The sequence below is a fragment of the Ictidomys tridecemlineatus genome, chromosome 7 (assembly GCF_052094955.1).
Source record: "Ictidomys tridecemlineatus isolate mIctTri1 chromosome 7, mIctTri1.hap1, whole genome shotgun sequence".
Classification (NCBI taxonomy): domain Eukaryota; kingdom Metazoa; phylum Chordata; class Mammalia; order Rodentia; family Sciuridae; genus Ictidomys; species Ictidomys tridecemlineatus.
In genome coordinates this window covers 137356050-137374056 of record NC_135483.1, presented here as the reverse complement: position 1 = coordinate 137374056, position 18007 = coordinate 137356050, and the positions used below count along the sequence as shown (strand labels likewise).

The 18007-nt window shown below is 42.0% G+C and overlaps 1 protein-coding gene across 3 annotated transcripts in view; it reads left to right on the top strand.

Annotated features, from left to right (window-relative positions):
• Positions 1–1178: 1178 nt before the first annotated feature.
• Positions 1179–18007, top strand: part of Stk39 (serine/threonine kinase 39) — a 268613-nt gene continuing 251784 nt past the window's right edge. Inside the window, exon 1 of one of the 3 annotated variants that reach the window (XM_078017532.1) lies at positions 1179–1931. In XM_078017532.1, coding sequence (XP_077873658.1) covers positions 1712–1931 — 220 coding nt within the window. In that variant the 5' untranslated portion in view covers positions 1179–1711. The remainder of the gene's footprint in view (positions 1932–18007) is intronic. The other 2 variants (XM_078017533.1, XM_078017531.1) reach the window with 2 other exon arrangements.

Sequence of the window (18007 nt, the reverse complement as noted above, 5' to 3'; positions counted from 1 at the left end):
TCATGTGTGAGGCATTGAGTTCCATCCTCAGTACCACATAAAAATAAATATTTTTTTTTAAAAAGAGCTTCCCTGTTTTCAGAGGCCTAGAATTTGTTTATGAAAGAGTCTATTTCTTGACATACATTAGAACCAATACATTTTTTAGCTTCTCTGCATAAAAGAATGTACACTTTCTTAGTTAGCATAAATTTCAACTCAAAAAACCAGAACCTGGTGGTTGCTTTATCCTAACTATCCCATAATGCTCTAATAGATAAGTACACTTATGCTCAGCTTACCTCAATGTTTTGATAAGGAATTGACTTTTCTTCTGGAGAATTTGTTTTTTTTTCTTTTTCTGAATTAACTTTCAAAAATTTTAAGGGGATCTTTGAACATAAAATTGAAGTCATGATCTTAGAGTTTTTGTTTATTATTCTTACCTGCTTTTGTTATTCACCATCATGGAACCACACAGGAAAATATTGGCCAAATGACCAATATCACCATTGGCTCACTGAACAGTTTCAGCTCACAAGGATGGTGCAATCTTGGTCCCTCTACAGGGGAACACAGTGAACTTTCAGTGTTAAATATGACACTTATAATTAGAACAATCTATGGTTTTACCATAGCAATTTTAAGGGATGAGGCCATTTGGGGGGTGTTGAAAAGGCAGCAATTAATTAAAACTTCTCAGTGCAGTTTATGCTTCAGTGAATTCTTTATGTTCTGTCATAAGAAACGTCTAGTATCAGGCCTCAGTGTCCTAAAGGGTTAATGTGGCATGTTAAGGGCATAGGATTAGTGGTAAACCCTCTAAATCTCTCCTTCTCTCTCTCTCTTTTTGGAGCCTGGGCTCCAACCCAGTGCCTCGCGCAGGCTAGGCAAGCTCTCTGCCCCTGAACTACACCCCCAGTCACTCTCCTAAATCTTACTCTAACTTCACAGCCTCTTACATCACCTCCCTGGGATCCAAGCGGCTTTAAACAAAGGAAGAGAGTCTGTGAACAGCCAGGGATTTAAGGAATCAGGTTTCAAGTAGTACGAAAAAGTAGAAGGATTGAGATTAGATTAGGCAAGGTGGGAAAGGGATATTGGCAGGTAAAGCGCCGGAAAGTTACAACTTGGGTTATTTTTTAACTGGCGTCCTACAAACGGACGCCGTGTAGATGTCTCACTCGCTAACTTGTAAATGAACTTGAGGTTCTCTTTAGCAGAGTAGACTCCTGAAGCTGAGAACCTGGCGGCCGTTCAACGACCCCGCCCTCGGGGTCCCAGGGGGCGTCTTCTGGAGAGTCTGATTGTCTGGGGCGAAGGCGCAGGGAAAGCAGGGAATAAGAAGGGAGAGGACCGCAGGCCGCGAAAGCACACATAAAGCAGCCCTTCTCTTCGTGGGTGGAAACTTCCCAGGCCGCGAGCAGAGCGGGAGGGGGCGGCGGGGCGGCGGTTCCCCTAGCCGAGGCAGAGAACTGCGCGCGCGAGGCTCGGGGCGCACTGCGAGCGCGGCGGCGGCCGCCTCCTCCCCTCCCCGCCTCCGCTAGCGCTGCCTCCTCCCTCCGCCCGGCTCGGCCTCCCTAGCTCCCTCCCCTCGTGGCTGGCTCCGGCGGCAGCGGCGGGCGGGGAGGGCGTGCGCCGGTCGAGAGGTGTCGGCTGCGAGGCAAGGGAAGTTTCAAGTGGAAGGTCGTCCGCCGGCCGGCGCGTCCTCCCGCTCTCCTCCGGCAGCATCATGGCGGAGCCGAGCGGCTCGCCCGTGCACGTCCAGCTTCCCCAGCAGGCGGCCCCGGTGACAGCAACGGCAGCGGCCCCGGCGATCGCGACAGCAGCGCCCGCCCCAACCCCGGCGGCCCCCGCGGCCCCCGCGGCCCCAGCCCCGGCCCCGGCCCCAGCGGCACAGGCCGTGGGCTGGCCCATCTGCAGGGACGCGTATGAGCTGCAGGAGGTTATCGGTCAGTGCGGCGATCGCGGCGGGGTCGGCCCAGGCCGGGCGCTAAGGCTGGGAGGGAGGTGCGGTCGTGGGCGGGAGTGGGTGCGGGATGCTGGGTTCGCCTGCATGCACGCTCGGGAGGCATTGGGGCCGGCTTCGGGGCCTACTGGCCTTAACATTTTTTATTTTATTTTATTTATTTGTTCCTTCTCTGAGCGCTGGTGCTGCAGGAGGCGGCGCGGCGGATGTGACTCGCACTGCAGACGAGCCGCATGCTGCAAACTTTTATCTCCCGGATCGCCGGGGCGGCGGAGCTGGGCACCCGGCAACGCGGCCGCATCTCCCTCCCCCGCCGCGCGCGCGGGGTCCGCAGACCGTGGCCGGCGGCCACGCGAGCAGACAGCACGGGTGGGGTGGGGTTGCGGGGACGCCGCCCTGGGCTTCCAGCGTCGCGCCTGGCGGACCGGGTCCTGGGGGACTCTGCGGGCTCAGCCGCGCCTCTGCCTCGCGTCATGACCCTCTCGCCGAGGGTAATTGGGCCACGTAGAAGCCGCGGAGGCCCAGGTTCTTTCCGAGGCCGGGGAGGATGCTGGCCTCCTTCCTGACAGCCGCCACTCCACGCCCGCCCTGCAGCCCAGCTCTTAGCGGCGCGCGGCGCGTCCGGGTACCCGCCTCCTTCAGTGCCCGGGCGCGCCGCCTGCCTCCCAGCCCGGCTGCCGGGGAGAGCGGGCGCCCTGGCTTACTGCCTGGCACCGGGCGGATGCTTCTCTCTGGTCCAGGGCTCATCTGCTAGAGTGGAACCTGAGGCTGCCTGTGTTCTGCACTCTGTCTTTAGGTCCCTTCTATCCGGCTCAAAAATATCACCCTATCTTACATTTTTAAGTGCTTGCAAAGTCGAACGGCAAGAAGCCGGCTTTACTTTTCGTTGGGCCAACCAAGCACGTGAAGGACCTTCTCTTAGAACCTTCTCTATTGGATCCTTCAGTTATGTCTTGTCACCTAAAGAAGGCTTCTGGTAAAGTGGGCTCTTAGCTTCTATCCTTATTGACACTGGGATGGGGTGCTGCTGTCCCATAATCTTGATATTTAAGGATAGTGATACAAAGGATAGTGATACAAAGGATAGTGATACAAAGGAATTCAAATATTTTTTCAGCCTTTTACTTAAAAATTTTAATTCCTTACCCCCCCTTGGAAAAATCATTGCTAAAGAAATTTCATTAGGTGTATAAATTAGTTTTTATTTTGCCTGCTACTGTGTGGAGGAAACTCAATTATGTATTTATTTCATAGATCTATGAAATACACACATATGTATATGTATGTATATATATCTTTATGGCTGTCTGTGTGTGTATGAAAATGGTGGGCAGGACAGTAATCTGGGAATCAAAAGGTCCAGATAACCTATATAGACATCTGTAGACAAAATTCTTTGGATACCCAGATCTTTTATAACCTGGCTGAAGACTCTTAATGGATTAATCTTCATGTCACTGCTTGAATTGAATAACTTCAGGTGCTTCTCAAAACTTAGAGTTCTTAAATGAAACCCCTTTAACCTGGCCTATATATTAGCCCCTCACCCTCAACCTGTATGCCTCCTTGCATATTCTTCCAGCGATTGTACCAGAATCCTCTGCTGTTCTGACAACACGTCAGGTCTTCATCCTTACCATCTCTGCAGGCTTTTTCCTCCTCTGAGGGCCTGTCTTTAAAAAAAAATTTTTTTTTTTCCTGAAGACTGAACCCAAGGAATGCATGCTAAACACTGAGCTACCCACCAAGTCCCAAGTGCCTTTCTTTGTTTGTGAGTCACACTCAGCTTTCAGATCCAGGGTGAATATTTTCTGAGAAGCCTCTGTTGGCTTCTCTCTGGCAAAGTATAGTGGCTGCTCCCCTGCATTTGTGTTTTTTAAATACCTCATAGCATGTAAATCCATAGTTTTTATTTGCTCAATAAGACCAGAAGGCTTACCAAGTCACAATGGTCCCTGCCCTCAGAGTCTTCAGGAGTTATTAGGAGAGGAGGGTAGCAAGGCAAAGGATTCCATAAGATCTGATCAGTGAGGGCTGGGAGAGCCCAGAGGGGAGAAGGAGTGCTGGGAGAGAATGCAAACAGGCTAATCCTCAGAAGAGGTCATAGTTGAGCTGGGACATGAAGTCTGAGTGAGTTTGTAAGGTGCTTAATTATTTCTATTGCTACTTTCCCTAACCAATTGTGAACTTGAGTCTTATTTATCCCTCTGTCCCTAACATGGAGAGGTTGGTTTAAAGGTTGATTGTTTTCTATAGGATCTGGCCAGAATTTACATATACTCAATTTTTATGCTTATTTTGCTAATTATTAGAGATAAAATGCAAGCTTTGCCTTTTGAAGACAATATTTTGAGTTGTCCACTTTCTTGAGCTAATGGGTGAAATCTTAATGTAAGTAGAATTAATTGCAGGGCCTCTTCCTGCTTGTAGTAACAGCACTGTTAATTATGGTTGATCAAATTAATGGGGGAAAAGAAAAGAAATTTACCAGTGGAATTTGAGAATACCTGCCTATTCTACTTCTATTTTTGCACATCATATTGTGGGAAATGCTTTTCTACATTTTAAATGTATCTTATGTTTTCCCAACTAAAAGAGATGGCCTGTGTCGAGGTCCTGTAACTGAAAAACCAAATTGCTGGAATGGGTTTTGGAAGGGCTTAATGTTTACAGGGAATTACAAACCCATTTCCATTTAGTTTGTAATACTAGTTGATTGAACTTGTGGTTTAATGCTTTTGTTTAAACATTACAAGCAAGAAGTTAGTAGCTCAAACACTGAACCAGTTTCTACATGAATGCTAAGTTGACAGCCTTTGCCTTTGCCCACCATAAGGCAGATGTCATATAATATGACTTCAGCAGTGTGAAAGGTGACCAGCAGGAGGCTAGAATATGCCTGAGCAGAAAGCCAAAGGGAGAGACATTGTCTTTAACTTTCCAGAGTGGCACAGGAGCACTCAGAACTTTTTCTTCCTTTCCTCCGGGTTAGAGAGAGGTTGGGGTTCCAGGATTTAGGAGAAAGTAGGATTACCCAAACAGCAGTTTCCTCTTTCTTTTCTTTTTTTTTTAACTTATTCCGTTTCAGAAAAATAAAACACAGAGTTTTTCAAGTCTAAAAATAAAGTTTACTTTTTGTTGCATTGTTATTGTTGTGACGTTAAAGAGCAGGGGAGAAATTGTAATGTTTTTAAGAATAATCTGGTTCAGAAGTTTATGTGTGACCTAGAAATGATATAAAAATCTGTTGGGGTAAGCTTTATACTCAGAGGGGGTTAAAAATGAAATTATTAAATTCCTCTGTCAGCTAATATCCTTGTATTAGTAGATTTCAAATATCCCTGTCTCTGGTACAAGTAACTGTTCTTTGCAGGCTTTCTAATCAGTCAGTTTGTGTCTTTACTTTCATTTATCTTTGTTTTTCACCTCTCACCTCAACCCACCCCCAAATTCCGTCTTAAGAAATGTAAGGGGCAGTTGGAGTTATGCCAGTTGAAACATTAGTTGGTGTTAAATATAGTATCACCTTGATTCTTTAAATTAATCAAAGGTGAATTATTAAATGTCAACTTGGGCATCTGGGGGAGAATGGAACAATCTCAATAAAGTTTGAAGATCTCAGTCTTTGCCATATTCGTTTGTGTGTTTGAAGCAGATAATCCCAGCAGTGCTGTTATCTTTCTTTATTTTCCCCTGAGAAACTCTAAACTGACTTCTGATTCCGAATGTTTGATTTTCTTAGTCTGTGTGTGGCCAGATGAGCCTTTCTTCATGTAATTTTTTGCACTTGATTTTTCAGCATTGCTTCACTTTTGTCCTGGGTGGTCATTTAGAATGATCTACAAGTAACAATTTGCCATTTTAGTCAACAAATAGAACTGACTGCTAGAATGGTAGCCCAGTTTGATAGAATTCCTCTTTAGGTGCATTTCTCCAGACTCCTGTATCAAGGCCTGTGGCCAGGTCTTGAAGGAGCAACAGCTTATCCTAAAATGAGATTTGCAGACAGCCCAGGGATTCCATGATTTAGGGGTTAGAACTGGTCCTAGAGTCCATTTAAGGACAGTCGTGGTGCCTAGGGAAGCTGGAGCAATGAGTGTGTATTCTGGTCTCACAGACCTTTACACCAGGCTGCCTTGCTGCTTTGATTTTGATTAGTTTAGCTTTTTTTTTTTTTTTTTTTTTTTAAGTATTTAAAGAGGGCTGCTGAAGACAGGCTTTGATTTTAATGATTTCACTTAAAAAATGTATATAAAGAGAAAAATGCTTGTTTTATTTGCTGTGATTATATATAGATTCTATATGTATTTATGTACATATATGTGTATATACATTATATATACATAGATATTATACATATTTCAAAAGTTTTTACTATTTTTAACCTTTAAAAATATCTTTCTTTCCTGTGGTGTTGGGGATGGAACCTAGGGCCCTGAGAATGCTATGCAAGCATTCTACTTCTGTGCTATACCTCACCCTGTTTTAATTTTTTTTTTTCCTTTGGCAGTACTGGGGATTGAACCCAGGGCCTCACACATGCTAGGCAGGTGCTCTACCATTAAGCTACATCCCCAGGCCCTTATTTTAACCATTTTTTAAGTGTGCAATTCAGTGGCATTTATTATATTCTCAGTAGAAGTGCTCTTTAAATAAATATGCCTTTCAAACTTTAAGTTTGGGCTTCTGGCTCAAAGGCAGAAAATCTTGAGGTTAAAAAAAATACTATGGGAGAGGGACTGAAATTCTTGCTTTGTTGATTCATTTGTGACTGATAATATACATTTCCTCCTGACTCTTGTGGTTTATTGTACACTGCACTTTTGGATGGTGTTTGAAAATAAATTGCAGCAGGGCCAGCTCTGGAGTCGGATGGTCTGGTCTGTTTTATGTCCTGCCATAGCAGTCACTGGCATTTGTGACCTTGAACGAATTACTTAGATGTGTCTGCACTCAGTTTCTTCACTGGTAGTATGAAGGTGATAAAAATAGAGTTGTGAGGATGAAGAGAATGTAAAGCACTTGTAATAGTGCTTGGCACAGGGCACACTCTCAATTAGTCTTAGCCATAACTAGCATAAACTCCATTTGCTAATCAGATTCAAGTTATCAGGACAGAACACGGTCCTGTCTTTGGCAAGACTTTGAAGTGGCTTGAAGAGTCTCTCTGCTTGGTTTCTGCCAGGGAAGGAAGGGGGAGGGAGAGGGAGAGATTGCCTTCATGTCTGGTGGATGCCTTGCAAGGGGAGCCAGAGGCCCAGGTGGGGCTGGCTTCTTGCATCTCTGCAGCCCCACACCACCCACACCACTGCTGCTGTGAGAAGGAAGCTAGAGAGAGACCTGTGGAGCTCCTGGCGATTTGGATAACTCAGGGGTTTGGGTGCCAAATGGCCCTCTGACAAGTGGTGAGAGCATCCTGCGGGAAGGTTGCTGGGGAGGAACAGCCCATTATGGAAGGGCTCTGAGAGCAACCTGCTAAGAGGGCACTTTTCTTCCACCTCTGAGTTTGCCCTGAAGGGTGCCATGCTGGCAGGAAATGCTGCTGACTAAAAGAAATATTTACTGTGTGTCCCTGTGAGGGAGAGGAAAGGGGCCTTCACTTTCAGATAAAGTCATCTTCTTTGTGCTCCTCTCTCCTTCCCTCAGCTTACAAATATTCTCAAGACTCTCTCTTTCATTTTTTTTCTTTTTTTTTTTGCAGTGTTGGGGGATTGAAGCCCCTCCTGCATGCTAGCGAGTGCTCTACCACTTGCTACACTCCCAGTGTACCACTGGGCTACATTCTCAGTCCTCTTTCTTATCTTTCTTAAAAGACAAAAGAGAACAGCAACGGAGACCATCACTCTGTTTGCTCCTCCCCGCCACTGGCTAGGCCCTTATCTTTTTCCTTCCATTGACAGCTAAGCTGTTAGAAGGAACCTCCCATTCACTCCCAGCCCTCTGCAATCTGGCTTCTTTCTGTTTTCTCTGTGAAAAACCTAAGTTGCTCTCTCTACAAGCATAGCAATCCCTCTGTGGCCAGAGCCATGGGCAAAGCGGTGCCTTTCAGTCTTCTTCCCTCAGCAGGACTGGGCACCATCTTTCATTTCTGCTGGAATGACAGCTGGGGCTTTAGTGTCATTTCTGGCTCTTGTACTTCCTTCTGCTTCCCCTGCCTGCCACAGCTCCCTGGGATCCATACCTCTAGGTCTGAAACTGAAGGGCTGACTTTGCATTGATATTTGGATAACTTTATAATGTCTTTGTTTAAATGCTGCACGGGGAACTCTATATTCACAATTAAACGAGGTCTCTCCACCCTTATCTCAGTTCTAATCCTGCTTCTTCTACGCTCTGCCTCTTGAAAACTCTCAAGTGTGAAATACTATAGTCATCCTGTGCTTTTTCATCTTCACCAGTCTTACACATCTAGTTGATCAAAGTCCTAAATCTTCAGCATCCTTGACATCTTTGGTCTGCCTTTGACTGTCCCACGGATTTAGTTCAAGCCTTTGTCAATTCTTATGTGGATTATTATAATTTTCTAATCTTCATTCTTTGTCCCCATTCTTGTTTCCACCTCCAGTATGCATTGTTACAAAGTGATATCCCTATGCCATTTTTTTTTTAATTATTGCTCACAGGCTTAAATTGCCTTAGTAGCCCTCCCATCATCCTCCAGATTCACTCTCTCCATGGCTTTTAAGGCCTCTTGGAAATTGTCTTTTGTCTCCCTTTTTATCCACATCTTCTCATTTTCATCCTTAGGATGGACCCTGTAGCCAGGGGGATCTTTGTGCAGCTGCTGAAATGCTTCATGCTTCTGTATCTTCTGTGGGGCAAGTTTTTCCCTCCACTACCCTTCTTTTATCTGTGTAAGTTCTGTTTCTCCTTTTATATTTTACTCTATTGGAGTAAAAGATGAATGCTGAAAAGTATACCTAAGGCAGCCTGTAGTTTCAGTTGTTCAGGTGGGAGGTGAGAGGATCCCTTGAGTTCAGGAATTTAAGATCAGCCTGGGCAATATAGGGAATCTGATCTTATTTAAAAACAAAATTGGACGTATACAATTATTTATCTTAGAGCATGTTCATGCATTGAATACACTCATATAATTAGGTGTCTGATCTGGGTTCTCTCTCTCTCTCTTTTGTGATACTGGAAATTGAGGCCAATGTTGGTCTACCTCTGAGCTGCAACCCCAGTCTTTCTTCTTCTTTTTCTTTCTTTCTTTTTTTTCTTTTTTGGTACTGGGGATTGAACCAGGGGAATATTACCACTGAGCTACATCCCCAGCCCTTTTATTTTTCTTTTGAGACAAGGTCTCACTAAGTTGCTTAGGCCTTGCTAATTTGTTGAGTCTGGCATTGAATTGGGATTCTCCTGTTTTAGCCTTCTGAGTCACTGGGATTATAGGTATGCGCCACCATGCCCAGCCAACGCCAGTTATTTTTTAAAATTAATTAATTAATTAATTTTAATTAAGTGTACATGACAGCAGAATGCATTTTCATTCATTGTACACAATTTCAGATCAACTTTTCTCTGGCTGTACACAATGTAGAGTCATACCGTATGTGCAGTCATACAGGTACCTAGGGTAATGATGTCCATCTCATTCCACCATATTTCCTGCCCCCATTCCCCTTCCTTTCTCCTCCCTCCCCTTTGTCCAATCAAAGTTCCTCCATTTTTCCCATGCTCACCCCCCTATTATGATTCAGCATCCACTTATCAGAGAGAATATTCAGCCTTTGGTTTTTGGGGATTGGCTTACTTTGCTTAGCATGATATTCTTTAACTCCACCCATTTTCCTGAAAATGCCATAATTTTATTATCTTTTAATGCTGAGTAATATTCCATTGTGTATATATACCACAGTTTCTTTATCCATTCATCTATTGAAGGACATCTTCCACAGTTTAGTTATTGTGAATTGTGCTGCTATGAACATTGATGTGGCTATGTCACTGTAGTATGCTGTTTTTAAGTCCTTTGGGTATAGACCAAGGAGTGGGATAGCTGGGTCAAATGGTGGTTCCATTCCAAGTTTTTTATGGAATCTCCCTTCTACTTTCCAGATTGGTTGCACCATTTTTCAGTCCCACCAGCAATGTTTGAGTGTACCTTTTCCCCCACATCCTTGCCAACACTTACTTACTGTTTTTGTATTCTTGATAACTGCCATTCTGACTGTGTGAGATTAAATCTTAGAGTAGGTCTGATTTGCATTTCTGTAATTACTAGAGATGTGGAACATTTTTTCATATATTTGTTGATTGACTATATATCTTCTTCTGAGAAGTGTCTGTTCAGCTCGTTAGCAACCCCAGTCATTTTTTGATACCATGTCTGGCTGTGTTGCCGAGGCTGGCTTCAAACTTGGGACCTTCCTGCCCAGCCTCCCAAGTAGCTGGGGTAAGCACCAGCATGCCTGGCTGGGTTCTTTTTTTAAAGACCCTGAATAAATGATTTCCCTGCATAGAAACAATCTCTGGAACCCTCCCTTCATACTTCTCTGGCCCTGTTGGGTCCTTTCATCCCTAGCAGTCCTCACACTTAGGCCAATTGTTTCCTTTGTGCCCAGCCTGGCACTAGGCTATTAATGCTTCCTTGAGGACAGAATCTCATTTCTATGCTCCCTGCCTCACATGACATTTTTTGGTAAATGTTTTCTGGATAAAGGCCTTAGTTCTGGGGACACATATTTCCTTCACTTCTGGTGGAAGAGAAACATTGTCTGATGTCTCAAAAGTTTGCCTTCCTGGATCCTGAGGATTTGATCTTGTCTGTGGTTCATGGTGGCACTTACTCTGTTGAGTTTGGGCCAATCAGCTTAAAGTCCTCTGTAGAAATTAGCTCGTTAATCCTGGAAGATCAAGAGTAAGCACTCTGAGTGCTTTCACCTGTTTGTGTTATGGGGCACAGAGAGGCCTGGCTCTCCAGAGATCAGGGGACTGAGAGGTGGCCTCAACAGAGTACAGGACCAAGGCCTGCCTGCCAAAGTTCAGGAGTCCTTTCACTTAGTCATTCTAGGGCCACGCAGGGAAGTCCAGCACTGCCCCCTCAAAAGCCCTAGAGCTTTCCTTTCTTGAATGTACCCAGGATCTCTGTCCTGTTATGTGTTTATATATAATCTTCATTTTTTAAGCTCTGTAGGGCCTCTTGCTGTGTAGAAATCAGGATTGTTGGAGAGGATCAGGATCACAGGAGCAACACAGGAGCAGAATTGCAGACCAAGTGGCTTTCAGAGGTTGTTATAATGGCCAGGGTTACATTTTTATAAATTATAAGGGACCAAGAGTGATAGGATGGGAGTGGTACACACCAAGACCATAGAACTAGCTTTTATTTTTAAGTTGAGACCATTCTAATGCATGCTGTAACTCCTCTTCAGTGTATTTTTTTTTTTTTTTGTAAAGACTATTTTTCTTATTTAGATAGAATCCTAGTGTCATCATGTGAGGCTTTACATTTCCTTCCAGGACAGTTTTGTTTAAACTATTTCAAAACAAGTACAAGATGATTGAAATGATTCAGAGGGTGTGTGTGTGTGTGTGTGTGTGTGTGTGTGTGTGTGTGTGTTTCAAATGTGCCATTCATTGATTCAGTTTTTTATTCTAGAAAAGGATTTAGTATTAATTAAAAAGGCACTTCAGACTTGGCTTAACAGGAAAGCAGAATAGAAATGGTAGTGTTTTGGAGAATGGTTTGGCAGTGCTTTATTTCCAGAATTGATTTAGATACACACTTTGGAATCCAATGTGAGTAAATGCTGAAGTATTTTAAGTTTCTTCTTATTTGCCAAACAGTTATTCGAGAATGAATTCTGGCTTGGCTTTAAGAAATGTCTTAAATGTTGAGGAAGTAGATGAATTGACCTTTTAAACTGATTGTATATTTTGATACATAGGAAAACATCATTTTAAGATGGAATTGTTGGAAATCTTAACATTCATTTTATCTTCAATTTTATTTCAAATTGCTTCCATTAAGTGACGTTTATGCTGAACTATCATATAGTTCTTCCCTTAGGTAAAATTATACATTTTGGTGACATTTATAGGGTTTTAGTTTTCCATTCTTTATTCATTGTTGGAACTCTGCCAGAAAAAACTAGATGGAAAGTGGAGATGGATGACTTTCTGCCGTGTAAATGATAGATCTTCATCTGGAGAGTATTTTGGAAACCGGTGAACTGTGACATTTGAGACTTCTCATAATCACTCTATTGATGGTTGAGGTCTTAGAAGAATTCATGATCTTGTTCTGAACTGGAAACATCAGTTGGTATCAGGGTTGTAATAAGGAGCACTCCAGTTGCTTTCTTCCCTGCCCTGTTTAGTTTGGTGATCAGAAAAGGATTGTTTTCTGGGTTGGTTCTTTTTTTGGTTATATTGCTTAGATTTTAATTTAAATCAACCAGTCTCCTCTCTTCCTTTCTTTCTCTACCTTCCTTTTCCTCCATTTTCCCCGGCAATGCTTCTCTCCAACGTTGCTTAAGGAGTGACTCAGAAAGCCGAGGAAGAGGAGCATCAGAAGAGGGTTCTAGGGGAAGGAGTGGAAGGTCAGTGCTGGCTTTTGTAAGTGAGTTCCCAAGTGAGAGATGGCATAAGCAGGAAGAGGGGATAAGGATATCCAGTTTGGGAAGAAAGTGAAAAGAAAATCTATTGTAGCACCTTTGTTTTATAACTGAAAACTCTCAAGGTCAGAGTTGAAGTATCTTGTCTGTGATCCCAAAGCCCTTAGACTCCCAGGCTCATGATTTCCGCCTAGTTCAGTATTTTCTTCTGTGTACATCACATTGATTCCCTGTTTGTGGGAAGGAAGGGAACATAGAATTGAGAATTTATTAATTATATGCTTTGGGTATATAGTTCATTGATAAAGAGTGTGTGCTTAACATTTGCAAGGCCTTGGGTTCAATTCCCAGCATCACCACCCCCAATAATTTATTAACTATCGTTTCATTTTATTTTTCTTTTTTTTTTGTGGTACTGACAATCAACCTCAGGGCCTTGTGTAAGTTAGACAAGCACTCTACTGAAGTAGTGAACAACTTCCCCCGCCCAGAACTACCATTTTAATAGAGTAAATATACATCTGAGTACATATTTACCATATAGTAAAAATCTTATTTCTTTAGAGGTGTTAAAATGATTTTCATATATCTTTGTTCATCATTGTGATAGTTTAACATGTAAACCAAACTGTATACATAATACCTTTCTTTTAACCATTATCCTTTGCCTGCTGTATTACAATAGTCTGAAGTATTTGGTTGTAATTTGTCAGTGATGTGGACATGGGTGCATGGTGTGCATCCCTATGTGTGTGTGTGTGTGTGTGTGTGTGTGTGTATGTGTTGCAAAGTAAGGCTGAGGAACAAGAAGGCGAGGAAAGGTGTTTGAGATAGATAGGCTGCTTGGAGCAAAGTTTTTGCACAGGGTCAGCTTTTTGCACTTCTGCCAGGCTAGGAGTGGCTAGCAAAGAACTGTCCAGTGTGGAAGTTAAAACATGTTAAAATGTAAATTATGTTTAAATTGAAATTAAGTGAAATTAAAGAAGTAAGAGAAGGTCCTGAAGTTGTGTTGCTAACATTTTGAGTGCCCAGTAGCCAATTGTGGCTGGCGACTGCCTTGTGGGGTAGTGCAGGTGCAGGCTATCTCTCTATTGTTGCAGAAAGTTTCAAGTGACAGAGCTGGGTGGCATTTCTCAGATACCTTCAGAGACTGGCTGGATAATGTTACAATGGCTGTGAGTGGTGGTAGACTACCTCCTAAACATGCTCAGGCATTGCCACTACTGTAGGTAGGTATCCCAACCCTGATTTGTATAAAAGTCTTTGGTTTCATGTGCTCGGTTGGGAGACTAATCTTCATATTTCCAGGTGAAGAGTTCTTCTTTTTTTGTGTGGTAATAGACACCCTTTTTGACTTAGGGAGTCAGTTTTAAGGCACAAGTTTTTATGTTACCCACTGAACTCATTCTGACAGTGTTCTTGTGATTTCTATAAACATAGAGATTCCTCCCAAATAAAATGAAGTATTTTCAGAAGCATCAAAATGTTACATTTCTTAAAAAAAAAACAACTTAAAATTCTTGGGGTTGGATGGTAGCAGTCAGAATCTTTTTTTTTTTTATGTTATGAAGAAAGAAATGCCTGAAAAGTTTTTTTTAAATTTTTTTATGAAATTGCAATTAAGGTCTGAAATTCATCCTTCTTAGGAAAATAACACCTATGGTAATTTTAGTCACTTAAAAGGTGAGTTTTCCGGGTCCAGTGGTGTTCACCTGTAATTCCAGCTACTGGCAGGCTGAAGCAGGAAGATTGCAAGTTCTAGGGAAACCCTGTCTCTAAAACAGGGTATGGGGCTGAGATGTAGCTTGGTAGTAGAGGGCTTGCCCAGTATGTGGAATTGGGGCCCTGGGTTTGATCCCCAGCACCACCAGCACCATCACCAGTACCAGCACCAGCACAACAGCAAAGAAGAGTTTCTTCTCCCTTGACCTGAAAGATTTTGGTATTTGAGTGATCAAAGGACTAATGGTTTAGTATAAGTTATACATCATAAATCAAATAAAATATCCAGTGTGTAAGTCAGTACTTTAATAAAAATTCATACAGAATTACTACTGTTTGGGTTACATACTTGCCTTAGTAGCAGAAGGAATTAACGACTAAGAGGTGGAAAAAAAAATCTGGATAGGGAGAATAACTGGTTTAATTTTGGACAGTTGAGGAACAGTCTGTACTTTCTCACGTTTAGTGTCCCTTGAGTGACTGGGGCTGTAACAGAGAATGTTTCACTCTGTAATCCTTTTAAAATTTTTTTTCTTAGAGATGCCCTTTTAAGCTTCTGGAGTCCCAAACCCAGGGCCTGATCTTAAACAAGAGTTGTTATGGAAACATTTCTAATACGGCAATTTTTCCTGGGTAGTTTGGTGACTGAAAGGGGGAGAGGAAGTGTTTTTGTATAGCTCTGAATTGTGATCATTAGAATAAACTTAGACTAGTAATATTTTTGGCACAAGTCAAGACAGAATAGATTGTTTACCTTTACTAAAATAAATACTCATGGTTGTTTAAAAGTGACAATGCTGGGGTGGGTGTGTGGTTTAGTGGTACAGTGCTTGCCTGCCTAGCATATGTGAGCCCTGGGTTCAGTCCCTAGCACTGAAAAGAAAATGTCATTGTGGCTGTCTTGGCCCAGAACTGATGAGCTTCTCAGTTCCTCTATAGCCATCTTCCTGATGATTTCCACAGAAGCAGCAGGACTTTCTGAAGGCTCTGATTTCATGTCCCCTTTTTCAGACCCACTAGAAACAGATAACTATGTGTGCTTAACAAGTCTTCAATGAGAAGGGGGATATTAAAGTTTCAGCTACTTAGTAAGTAAAAGTTATAATCAGGCATATTTTTCTTTTTTGCTTGTGCATATACATTATGGTCCATTTCACTCCTTGTAATAAAAATAATAATTCCAGGTATAGAGGCACATGCCTGTAATACCAGCTGCTTGGCAGGCTGAGGCAGAAGGATCATGAATTGGAGGCCAGCCTCAGCAATTTTATAGTAAGACATTGTCTCAAAAAAAACGAAAGGGATGGGGATCAAGCTCAGTGGTAGAAGGTCCTTGGGTTCAATCTCCAGTACCTCTACAAAAAAAAAAAAAAAAAAGAAATAAAAAAAATATGCTACCTATACCTCTGAGGTTATAAAAAAAAACTCCAAGCTTATTTATTTTAAGCTTCCCAAATATTATAGAAGCAATAAAAGATGATCATTGCAGAAAATTTGGGTATAGATGATTAAAAGGTGGATAAGTTACCAGTAACCTTATTACCTAAGACTAGATAGGTACTGTTTGAATTTTGGTGTCAGGAGTACAAGTTTAAATGAAATGGGACTTTGGGGGAAAATGTAAATTGGTATTTTGGGAAATTACTAGGATTTGCATTTTCTTTCACAGTTAATTTGTTCAGAGCAAGAAGGATAAGCAGAAAGATAAGCTTGCTAATTCTAGATTAATATTTGTCAAAATAATTTGTTTGTTTGATTCGCGCGCGCGCGCGCGCGCGCGCGCGTGTGTGTGTGTGTGTGTGTGTGTGTGTATGTGTGTGTGAGATTTTTGGGATCAAACCCAAGCGCCTCATACATGCTCAGCAAGCACTCTATGGCAGAACTACATCCCAACCTAATTCCTTTCTTGAGAATTTGGTACACATATTGAAAAAAGTGTGTAAGTGAATTTTTTCTTATACTTAAATGTTTTCAGAATCACAGAATACGTCCAACAAAATCTATATTGTAGTTTAATATTTCTGTAAAATTACCTGTCATACTTTGCCTTTTGTCCCTTGTGGGTACTGTTGGAACACCTTGTTCTGATATTTGGAACTTTCTCTACTAGAAAGTGGAATGACTTTACAGAAAGTTCTGGAATAGAAGCTGAGTGTAACTTTCTGGGCTGAAAGTATAGCTCAGTGGTAGAACACTTGCCTTGGTTCCTGGCTCCTAGGTACTGGGTTTTGATCCAAACAAAGGGTAGGTAACTTCCTTATTGTTTATGGGTGTGTTTAAACAGAATAATGACTCTCAGATTTCACACTGACCTTTCGATACCAAACCTAGAGCTGGTAGTGTGAGAATTTTCTAGATTGGTTAAATATGTGATGTCTTTTTATAGAACTAGCTATCTGATTTATGGACATGTGGAAGAAATGAATCTTTGGGAATTTAATTTGAAATGAATGTTGGAATTTTTGATCTTTTAAATTTCAGGGATTTTATAGTATTTAGAACAAAAGGATGAAATAGCTATTGGCACGACTAACCTTTATTTTATTAAAAAAGGTTTTTAAATTACAATAGCATAATACTTGAGTATCCAGTAGGTAAAAATAACAACCCTCAGTTTTCATTGCTCAGAGATATCCTCTGTGGCTCATTAGCTATGTACCTTTTCAGATGCTCTTCTGTGTATACATATATATTTTTTTCCAAAATGTACTTTATGCGTGTAATGTGGCAATTATACATATTGTTCTGCAATTTGTACATTTTACTTCTAAAATAAAAAAATGTTACTCATATATTTTATTTTCATATGTTTTCTGTATATATTTACAGTAAAATATACATTTTATATGTATTCACAGATATAAATTCTAGGTCCTTTCTCTTGGCCCAACCTTATTTTAAGATACTCTTGCCAGGCATGGTGGTGCATGCATAATCCCAGCTGCTTAGGGAGCCAAGATGGGAGAATTCCAAGTTTGAGGTCAGTCTGGGCAATCTGGTGAGACCCTGTCTCAAAATAATTTTTTTTTTTTTAAAGGCTGAGGATTTAAGCCCAGTGGCAGCTGCTTGCCTAGCATGTACAAGGTCTTGAGTTCAATCCCCAGCATCATAAAATGATGAATGTATCGTTTGATTACAAGGAATAGGGACTTCCTAAAATGAGGAAAGTATTAGGGCATTTGTTATAAAGATAGATGTAAAAATAGAGAGATAGGAATATCATCCACAACCCCAGGTTTTGCAGCATCACGAAAAAACTGAGCATCTATCCAGGTCTTTGGAAATTCCAGTAAAATTGACCTTTCATGGACCCTGGAGGTGAACAGGACAAACAGTAAGGATTTTTTTGTAATTCACCCTCTGGATCCTTTAGCCTTAGCACAGTGTCTAGTCAGTGTGCATTTGCTTTTGCTCACATCTGTTTGCTTCTCTTCTGTTCTCTTCCTTATCCACTGCCTGTGCATCTCTTCTCTGTCATATAGTTTCTACTGAGTCAGAATTTTGGCTCATTCAATGCCCCTATGGCCCATGTAGCTTCTCACTTTTTTTTCTTTTAGCCACAGCCCTGCCTGCTAATTGCTGAATTCTCTTCATTATTTCCCAGTCTTAGTTCCAAAGACTAAGAGTCTGGTCTTTTCCAGAATCCCTTCATGGAACACCCAGCTGCCCTAAACTTAGAAATCCTTCTTGGATAAGGGCATAACATCAGAAGCTTCTGACTGGGAAAGGACCTCAGGTGTGACAGGCACCTTGAGTTAGTCATTTATGTAATAGT